Here is a 10,348-nt window from a genome sequence, read left to right as displayed (position 1 = left end):
AGCCAGAAGTCAGCTCAAATGTGTGTCCAAACTCGTCAGTAAAGTTCAATGTTTCATCCTCCATCATAGTTCTCCACCACGCCCAGAAGTTTAGATGAATCGGGATGAAAGAAATCTACATGATAATAGTCATATTAAGTAGATATACTTGATTCCCATGCATGAAACATAATTATCGTATCTTTGCCATTACTTATTTTCACATTCAAACGTGCAATTTAAATTGTGAAACACGGAGATCTATACAAGCAAACTTAATTCCCATATATGAAACATAATTAGTTCAAACAATAATACAAATGTTTTTATGTTTAAAAAACCTTTAAACCTTTAAAAAGAATATATGTGTAATTCAATTGAGTTTGTGTTTTAATATATAAATTCGCCAATTTTGTGGATAACCTTCTTCTAGCACAGTGGTATAATTATCACGCATAGAAAGGTGTGGTGGCGCGTCCAGTGTATGGCTTATTAGACATTAAACACTTTGGGTAGTCCCGTCACGTGTCATAGCATTGGAAAATGGAAATGACTACAAAAAGCAACTGCTTATCAAATCAGTCGTCAGTTGTCGCAGGGGGAATTATGACATGCTTTATGTGACTTTTTCTGATCTAGTTTCACATAGGACTATCCGCAGCTAGAGCGATTTTTTGGATTACGTTCTAGTTTGCACCCGAAAGTGTCCCCTCAATTATAAAAAATCTTGAAAGGATTTGGTTAATCCTCATTACCTTTTATCCATAGTCGTATCACGTCACACGTCATGAAGCTTTATGTCACTCAAAGGGCAATTCCTATCAAGTTAGTTGTCACTCACAGCGTCAGAATCATTATGTCACACATACTTAATGTAATTAGTATCGTCGTATCACATCCCTCACGTCATACTGATCTTCTGTTAGTAAACCCATTTTTTTCTCAATTTATTGAATGATTATTTTAATTTAATAATATCTCTAACTTATCATCCCTTATTTCATCTAATCGAAATAATAACAACTTTCTTAACAAAAGCTCAGCTTTAACTATGGAACAGCTCCCTAACATAACCAAAATTCATGATTTTTTTTCCTCTATAAATAAAGACTTGGTTCGTTTGATTTTGATACGTAATAAAAATCAAGTATTTCACTAACTTAATATTATTATCTTTCAATTAGCCGGAGAAACCAGAAAGGAGAGACATATTGACCGTGCTATTGGCGTGTATTGTATTTTTAATAAAGAAAATAAAATAAATTATTGTCTGTATTTCAAAAAAAAAAAAACAAGTGTTAAGTGTTTATTGTTTTAATTTAATGTAAATTGGTAATTGTAATTTTATGTAATACTAAAAGGTGAAATTAAAAATTCAATAAAAATATGAAATAAAAAGTCGTGGGGTAGAGTGTCTAATAAAAAATCATTTGAGTAGATAAAAGTTGAGTTAAGAATGTTGGACAATTTTAAACAATAATATGCGTGACTGCGATTGACGAACCTGAGAGAAGATGTCTCTCGGTGACCGCGCTTAAAGCAAAGCAGGGTTCGATTTGCGTAATACGCGGATGAAAAGTTGTGGCTCGCAGAGGGGTAATGATATATACACGAGTAATGATATATACACACCTCCTTATTTATACACTTCATTTCCACCTATTTTTTATTTATATCTCTCTCCTTTAATCATCTATCACATCTTATACTTTCTCTCTCTTACTTTTTCTTTTCTTCCCATCTCTCTCCTCCTCCACCTCTTTCCACCTCAATTTAGAGGTGTGGAAAAATAATTATTGATATATACACAACTCTTTTTTTATACACATCACTTCCACCTCAATTTAGAGTAATGTTTGATCCACGCCTCTCTTTTGAGGTGGAGAGGTGGAATGGTGAGAGAGATAGGAAGAAAAGAAAAAGTAAGAGAGAGAAAATATGAGATGTGATAGATGATAAGATGAGAGAGATAGAAATAAAAAGATCTGGAAATGAAGTGTTTAAAAAATGAGGTGTGTATTTATCATTACTCCTCTTATCATCTATCACATCTTATACTTTCTCACTCTTACTTTTTATTTTCTTCATATCTCTATTTTCCTCCACCTTATTCCACCTCATTTTGAGGTGTTAAAAAATAATTATTTCTCACAGAGCGTACATGAAACAAAGTAGGGTCCTGTAAAGTTGATTGGTGACATTAAGAATAATTGGTGCGCAGTGACGTAAAGCTGATTTGTTGCATAAAGGTAAATTTTTTGACATAAAACATTCATCATACAAGTAATGATATATACCCAATAATTTCTTATGAAAGACTCAATTTTTACCTATTTTTATTTATTTATATCTCTCTAATTTTATCATCTTTCTCATCTTATATTTTCTCTCTCTTACATTTTCTTTTCTTCTTAAAATCCTTCTCACAATTCCAACCCTCCACCTCAACGAGAGTTGTGTATGAAACATTACTCTTTCATCGTACCTTCGTGTCCAACGTCTAACATACTAGTACATTCATCTCTAGATTTTCACTGGACTTGCTTATTGCTTATTACCCCAACCACAGCCCTCCTCTGTCTTTCCAACCCAACATCTATTATGGACGAATCAAAATCTTTCCTCGTAGGTGGTTGTTCCTCTTTCCTAACGTACGTTGTGTTCCGCGGCAGAATACCAGGGATTTACACAAATTTTGAGGATTGTAAAAGCCAAGTGTACGGGTTTCCGGAGTCACGGTTCCAGCCTTTTGATAACCCAAACGATGCTTGCTCAGCTTGGCTTAACTTTTGTTCACACTCCTCCAAAAATGATATTTCGACGGAATCTGGGGGTTTTTATGCATTCCATTGTGCATCTCAATGTAGCCCGGTGAAAGGGAAGAACCTGCTACCCATAATGAACGACTCCGATGGATGCCAGACTCCGTCTGTTACAACAGTGATTTTGTATCATTTGACCATTTTATCCAGTTAAATATAGATCTTATATTTCTGACTAATTTTTTTTCAACTTCAGATGTAGTTTGGAGATTTTGTCATCAGGAGGAGGCCGCAGTACCACCAAGCCGGAGCCAGTAGATTTAAGTACAGAAGTGAGGGAGATAAGCGTTGCATTGAATAAAGTATCCCTCCTTGTCAACGAATCCATTGGCCAAAATAAGGTACGCGGGTAAATTCTTAAATGCCACGTCCGTCTTCATTGCAACCCTATATAAGTGCAACCTAACGGCTTACTCTCCAAATTATAATGTGTTTTACAGGTAATGAACACCCGGGTCGACAATTTGCAGTCAACAATGGAATATCTACAAGTTTCTGTATCAAACATTTCTAAAACTAAAATTTCTGAAGACGTAAGGGCCTGTCCCGTCCCGGCAGGGCCTTTGGATGGGAAAGATAAAATAACCACGAATGACATTAACATGAACCTGAACGAATGTGAACAAGAAATCGACACTGAAGAGAACTTGAATTTACCCAAGACCCTAAAATTTGGTTTATTTCGTTTAATAGTATATGTATGATATCGTATGAGTTTGTGGTAACCTAATATATTATGTCCCATGTCAGGTAATTGGATGGCCAAGTTCGATAACTAGTAAGAAACTATTCCTGTCACCGACACCAGGGACACCAGATCTTAGGCATTCGAAATCTGCTCAACCAGATAACCCCGATGCAACGTTGCCTTCTCTGGTCATCCACGCTACCAATGAAAAACACCATTCCAGCCCGATCGGCACTTGTACATACTCTGAAAACAGTCACCTGGAATATACTCCAAACTATACTGGTGGATACGTTTTACCCGATGTCAAAAAAAAACCCTTCGATCCAACGCAAGAAAAAGATTCCCTCCTTGTTTTACCCTTGCCCAGTAATAATTCATTTCATTCATATTTGCAGGGTATTTTAAGCACTTTTCGACCCACAAGAGATATGATGTTGAACCGCGCGGAGCTTCAGGTTGCAGCCTACGTATTCCATCCAGAGATGGCTCATTGGTGAGATTTAAAATGGTTTAAATGTTGAAATAAATCATGTTTTGACATATGAATGTCTTGTTTTGACATATGAATGTCTTCACAGTAAGGTTACCAGAGAAGAATTTAATTGCTTTTGTGAAGGAAATGCAATCAGTTCGGAGGTAAAAGTATCTGTATATTGTGTTTGTTCCGTATGACTATAGTTCATCCTCCTCTATAGCTAATTATTTATTATTTTCGTATTTCCTTTAGATGATGAGGTTGATGGCTATTCGAGCAACGCACATGCAGCGTGACAGTGATTGCCCTAGTCTCTGGGTCTTACCTCCTTCCTTTGCGGTACGCTATAACTCTTACACATGATCATTTCATCTTTGTTGCGATTTTAATTTCGTGTGCACTTACCATAAGGATTTTGTATTAAATGAGCAAACGGCTCAAGAACTGTTCAAATATTACGGCCTTGCTTGGATGCCACCTTTGGATTGCCTCTCGCACGTGAGTTGTGAACAACTTTACTATTCCCGAATATTACTCGTATCTTTGTTGCTATAAACTCCAATTAATTCTTTATTACTCCCATTTGGAATTACATCAGATATACTTTCCCATACTAGAGGATGAATTTTGGTTTTTGGCTATAATTTCATTGAAGGATGAAAGTGTGTTTCACGTAGACAGCAATCTAAGTATTAAAAAGCGGAAAAGGAGAATTATTTCATCAATGGTAATGAAATTGCTCACCATAGTTCATCCTTGTTCCTTTTCTCAACCAAAAAAATAGTTTGTCTGACGCACCATAATTTATAAATATTTTAGTGTGCTGCAATATCCGATATTATTTCTATCGGGAACTATTCATCAAATATAAAGAGAGTGGCTTCGCAGTTCTCTTCATGGGGCATAAAAATGGCAACCGGAACTCCGGACTGTGACACACGGTATGTTATCTTGCATTTATATTATTCTTTTCCCGTATTCTTGTAATGTTATTTCATAATTTTTTAACGTTACTATGTTTGTAATAAAGTGAGACTTCCGCTGATTGGGTCCTCTACTGGCTTCGACTCAACATGAGCGAGTTCAGAGGGCGGATGAACCATGATTTTACTGGCCATTACGCGTGTGTTGTGAGTAAAACCTATACTCATTTATATTTTACATTTTTTTTCTAATAAGCAAAATCGTATTGCTGTTTTCAATGACAACTTTAGATGGTAACCTTAAATTAATTTGAGAGTGTTCCTCACATTTTTAATGGGGATGTAATTTTCTTATGGGCAGCACAAGTATCATAAAATGAGAATGCTATCAGCTCTGGCTTTGATGATGGATTCAACAAATGAGAAGGGGCTGGAATTGGCGCTAACGGCGGAATTAAAGTGGCCCTTTATTATAAACGGTGATTAAGTTTCCATAAATTTCAAGTGGGGTCTGCACATCATCTCTTTCGGCTTCGCAGTTCATTAGTTAGTTATGTGTTCCACTACGTTAAAGTGTTAAAGTGGTCGCATGCAATTAGTATGTTGCAAGATTTTATAGGACTACTAAGCGTATTGTAAGCTCTATAATTGTTCATTATATTTTGTATTATGGTTTTGACATACGGGCTATTGGGAAAATTAAACAAAGAGCCCGTTCACAAATTTTAAATGAAAAATAATCCATATCACACCATTTTGATATAAGTTTTGTCTAAGTGGTCGCTCACATGATAGAAAAAAAAGCTAGAATTCTATATAATTTTTAAAATTTAAGTGGTCAATTTTGTTGTGGCCTAGCCTGCGATGTCCCAAGCATCGAATTAGATTTAAAGCCGATGTACCTCTGTCCCTAATTATACGCCCGTCACATGACTTCCTTCGAAGACCGTGAGGATTCTCTAAAGTCGGAAAAAAATTGAGGAATGATGTATAATTGTTAAATTATACATAGATTCAAAAATATGTAATTAATCAAAGAATTTTGATAGTTAACATGAAAGGTGAAAAATGAGGGAGATTTTATCAACTAAGGGTATAAGAGGAAAAAATTATATAAAAATTTATTAGTTTTCCAAAAAAACATCATTTGTTATGATTTTAGTTTATTTTGTTTTAATCCTCGGATCCTTGTATTATATGTTATTGTTTTTTTAAATTTTTGTTCCATTTACCGAAAAACATCTCGCAGAGCATACCAAAACCCATGAACAATGTTGTGCCGGAAAACAACAGATTGGGAAGGAGGCGGAAAGCAACAGAAGGAGGTGGAAAAGCGAGACAAAAGAGAGGCAGGGGAAAGAGAAATGAGATATTAGGGACAGAGGATGGTGACAAATATATGTGACAGATGATCTCCAACCCTGGTTTATTAATACGCAAACAAGGAAAAAACAAGGGAACGGTTTTACTGGAAATGTAAAAACCATCATCTGAGATACAAACATTACGTAAATTACATTTAATTATATTGTTAATAATGCAAGAAGATTCCGAAAGGTAGTTTTGATAGACGAGTTTATAGGCCTAAAGGTACTCGAATAAGAGATGAATTTGACATAAGTCTTCCTTGTGTTTGGACCAAGAACTTTGAATTTCCACGGATAATCGCCGTTTACATTGAAACCATACACCGCGAACCTTGTGGCGAATATCAAACATTCTCCATTAACAACAGTGAAACCCTTGATTAGATCGTCAAGAATCCCCAGCTGTCCTATGTTCAGGTTTTGAATAAGGACCCATGAACCAGGCGCACCTTCTAAAGAAGAAGTCCAAAAAGTAAAGGTCGGTCCAATATTTCGAACTAGACACAGAGACTCGGTTGACGTCCATCGGCTACCCCATTTGAAGACCCCGTATTCACCATGAAAAGGATCCTGAGCAGCCTCAATAGGCAGGGGTAGGGTGGATTTTTTCTTTTCCCCAAATGAGTATTTCCCTATGAATGGGGGTGGATTATCCTCCGAAACTGAATGCTCTCCATCGCTGTAATCAATAGTGGTTGACATAATGTACAAAGTATCATTGACAACTGCAACTTGATCCAGTTCCAAACCCCTTAGCCCGAAATTAAGATCACCTTCGATAACCTGCCAATCATATTCAACAAAGTTAAATTCCTTGATCACATATGGGGGTAACCATCGATGTTCAACACCCGCTATACAGATCAATTTATAATCGTTCCCAACTGTGTCAGATGGAACGAATACGATCTGCATTCCAAGTTCATGACGATTTTTGCTATCTTCCATGGGAGATCTGAGTAGTGCCCAATAACCTGTGACAGGATTGCAAATGCACGGTTTTGGTGGCTTACTATCCACTATCTCAAATTCAATCAGGACCAACCCATTCCACGAAGCGAGGATTCTCCAATAACTGTTAAATAAGTTCAAGAATTGAATTGGCAATCCTGGTGAAGGACCATTATCGAATAAATGATAGAAGTCCATCCCCATAGGTGCTGGAACGTCAGGGAAAGCGAAAACGTGCATGTCGCCGCGTTGAAGCATGTTGCGGGCTTGTTGACGGCAATAATTGAGCTCCATCGAGAAATCTACTTCGGGGGATACACTCCTAAACTTACAATTAAGGTATGCGGGTGCACGAGATAACACCTCATACAAGTGATGAACACTTAACTCCATGCTTGAAACAGAAAACAAGTTAAGAACACAGGGAACACTGGAAAACTAGAAGATGCAAAAGGCTCTTGCTTGAAATTCGGTATGGGTGTGAAGACAAAAAACTACGACGGTCAAACAACCACTTATCCCAAAAGCTTAAGTTGTTGGGTAAGGGTCATTTTAATAGTTTTATATTATTCTAACACGCCCCTTCACGCAAGAGCCCTTTGGGCTTGAAGCGTAGATAAAGCACAGGCCCGACTACCATGTGCTTAATTAAATTCCACTTTTTTAATTAGAAAGTGAAGGGAGCGGGGATGGAACTCTAGACCGCTAAATCACATGCGCTAATTAGGATCCCTATTATTTATTGGTAAATATTTTTTTTTTTTGAACTTCATTATTGGTAAATTATAACTTACTACTACCACATGTGTTTTTTCTTAAGAGTTAAGTTAGCATATATGACCGGGACCTTTATAACCTTTTGCATTTGGACTAAAATATTCTCAAAATTTATCTTTAAAAGAAAGTTAAATTGTGTCCATTTATTACTTTCACATGAGAAAAATGGGTTTGTGTATATGAAATGTTAGTATGTTGTCTGTGGTGGGGGACGGGTAAGACAAATTGCTTTGATGCAGGTCAACACCTCAATCTGAGCCCGAATCTTCTTGCGCGGATGTAGCTCTGATTTACTCCGCACTAATGTCTGCATTTTCGGACTTCAAAAGGGACCAATGGAATCGGTTGGAATTCCTAAGGTTAAAAGTGTCGTCTCTATCTAACGATGTGGTCCACATGTCTGGGCGCGTAAAAGTAATATAACCGTATTATTTAATATATTTATTTATTACTTAGGTCTTTCCATTTACTAATTTCCAAATGGATTCCTTTTCAATCAGGAAACTGCTGATGGAGTAGAAAATCTCTCAACACGGTTTGCTAGGTTAGAGGCTAAGATTGAAGCCACGTGCAAGAATTTTGATGGTATGATAACTTCAGTGTCCAGACAGCGAAGTGGTTCCATATCTGGCAACCCTTCGTCATCTACCTCTCCAGGGTCTACGGCTACTCCGTCTGCGAGACCACCCAGACCACATTCGAATGTTTCTCATGCAGCTATTATGCATAATAAGCAACTTAGAGGTTACTACGGTAGTTCTCCCCTTGCACCTATAGGTGCCACTCAAATGTTTGGCCGCTATGACTCTTTTAGGACAACTCAATCTTCAGACGATGGCGCCGCCGTGGACAGTACTCCCCGAACTAGCCACACACCCAAAAAGAGTTGCATTGAAATTGTTACTCCCACCCAGACGGTCGGTGTACGTATTGGTCCGGGAATGAAGATGAAAACAATTCGCACAGACCACCCCATAGCTTTGACGAATAAAATGAATAGCTTTCCGCATAGTGTGACAACTTCAACCCTGTCCAACACAGAATTTATATCAACGGCTAGGCCAACAACCGGTCCACCAAAAGTTCCATCAAATCATGGTGGTGTCCAAACGCGTGCTGGGAAAAAAACATTACAACTAAGGGAAAACGAAGAGGCGCTCCGATGTGGACCACTATCTATGGTTGTTATGCCAAATGTGAGTGCAGCATCGCTATCCCATTTTTCCTGATATTATCCACAATATTAAGCAAATGTTTGACGTTCACTGTTCGTTTTCAGTCCATCAAATATAAATTTAGACCTCCAATTGATCTGGGTGTCTCGATCGCAGATGCACCCTTTGTTGCTTACCTTTTTCACACCAATCTAACTGATAGGTAAGTTTGTAATACACAATAGATGTAGTTTTTATATTGTTGGTGACGTAAATGCTGTACCACGGAATCATCTGACATTTTTCACCGACTTCCGCAGCGAGGAGCTCCTGAGGATGAGAAATCTTGTTGCCACCCGAAAAGATTTTGAATGTTTTATCCCGTTCAACAGAATTTCTTCCAATGTACGTCTTGTTGTTACGTGTCTCATTACATTGTTCGTATTGTGGTTAAAATTATAGGTGTATTTATTGTTTTTGTAATTCAGGTTCCCTCTGATATGATTGTCCTGCACGATGCTGGGACAAGAGGTTCGACAATCGCTTAACAATAAAACAAAACTTAACAACAGAAACAATAACACACAATAATTGTTAACCCAGTTCAGTGAAAACTTTCACCTACGTCTGGAAGGTTTGCACCCAAAGAAAGGAAATCCACTATCTCAAGATTCAGGAATTACAGACACTCATGAACAACTCAGTTCATAGTTCACTTCCTAATCTACCCAGTGTATTTCTACTTAGAACCTCAACCTAAGTATGAGAGCCCCTCTCACTTTCTCTCAATCACTGCCACGGTGATTGGTGAACACAATGAACAAGCAGAGTTTGAACGCAATCAAACACACAGAATCTCTCTTTGCTTTATAGAATCAGTGAGCAAAGACAGATTCACAATGAACAAGGACAAAGCACAATTAACAAATCCTAAAACACTTGATCTCTCTCTATCAGCTTCGACAGTCTTCACGTTTTAGGTCTTCATCCTTTTATGGACTTCAGCAGCGGTAGCATGGGCTTTAGGGTTGGCACGGGCTGAAGAAACAGATTGCAGTAACAGCAATTCAAAACGCAATCTTGATAGATTCGGTTTCTTATTGCACAAGTAAAGATAGAAACCAATCTTTTAACAAAGATTGTTTCAACAAAAAACAACCCAACAATTAAAACCCTTCTCGATAGCTACTTGCTCCTCAAGTAACTCAA

At 37.4% G+C, this 10,348-nt stretch overlaps 1 protein-coding gene across 1 annotated transcript; it reads right to left on the bottom strand.

The window, feature by feature from the left end:
* Positions 1–6,413: 6,413 nt before the first annotated feature.
* On the bottom strand, positions 6,414–7,601 carry LOC130744464 (uncharacterized). The gene has a single exon (XM_057596645.1). The coding sequence runs from the start codon at positions 7,599–7,601 to the stop codon at positions 6,414–6,416; it is 1,188 nt and encodes a 395-aa protein (XP_057452628.1).
* Positions 7,602–10,348: the final 2,747 nt, after the last annotated feature.

This window comes from Lotus japonicus, chromosome 3, assembly GCF_012489685.1.
Source record: "Lotus japonicus ecotype B-129 chromosome 3, LjGifu_v1.2".
NCBI classification, from domain to species: domain Eukaryota; kingdom Viridiplantae; phylum Streptophyta; class Magnoliopsida; order Fabales; family Fabaceae; genus Lotus; species Lotus japonicus.
The sequence above is the reverse complement of the archived record's forward strand: the minus strand, read 5'-3'. Positions and strand labels throughout refer to the sequence as shown.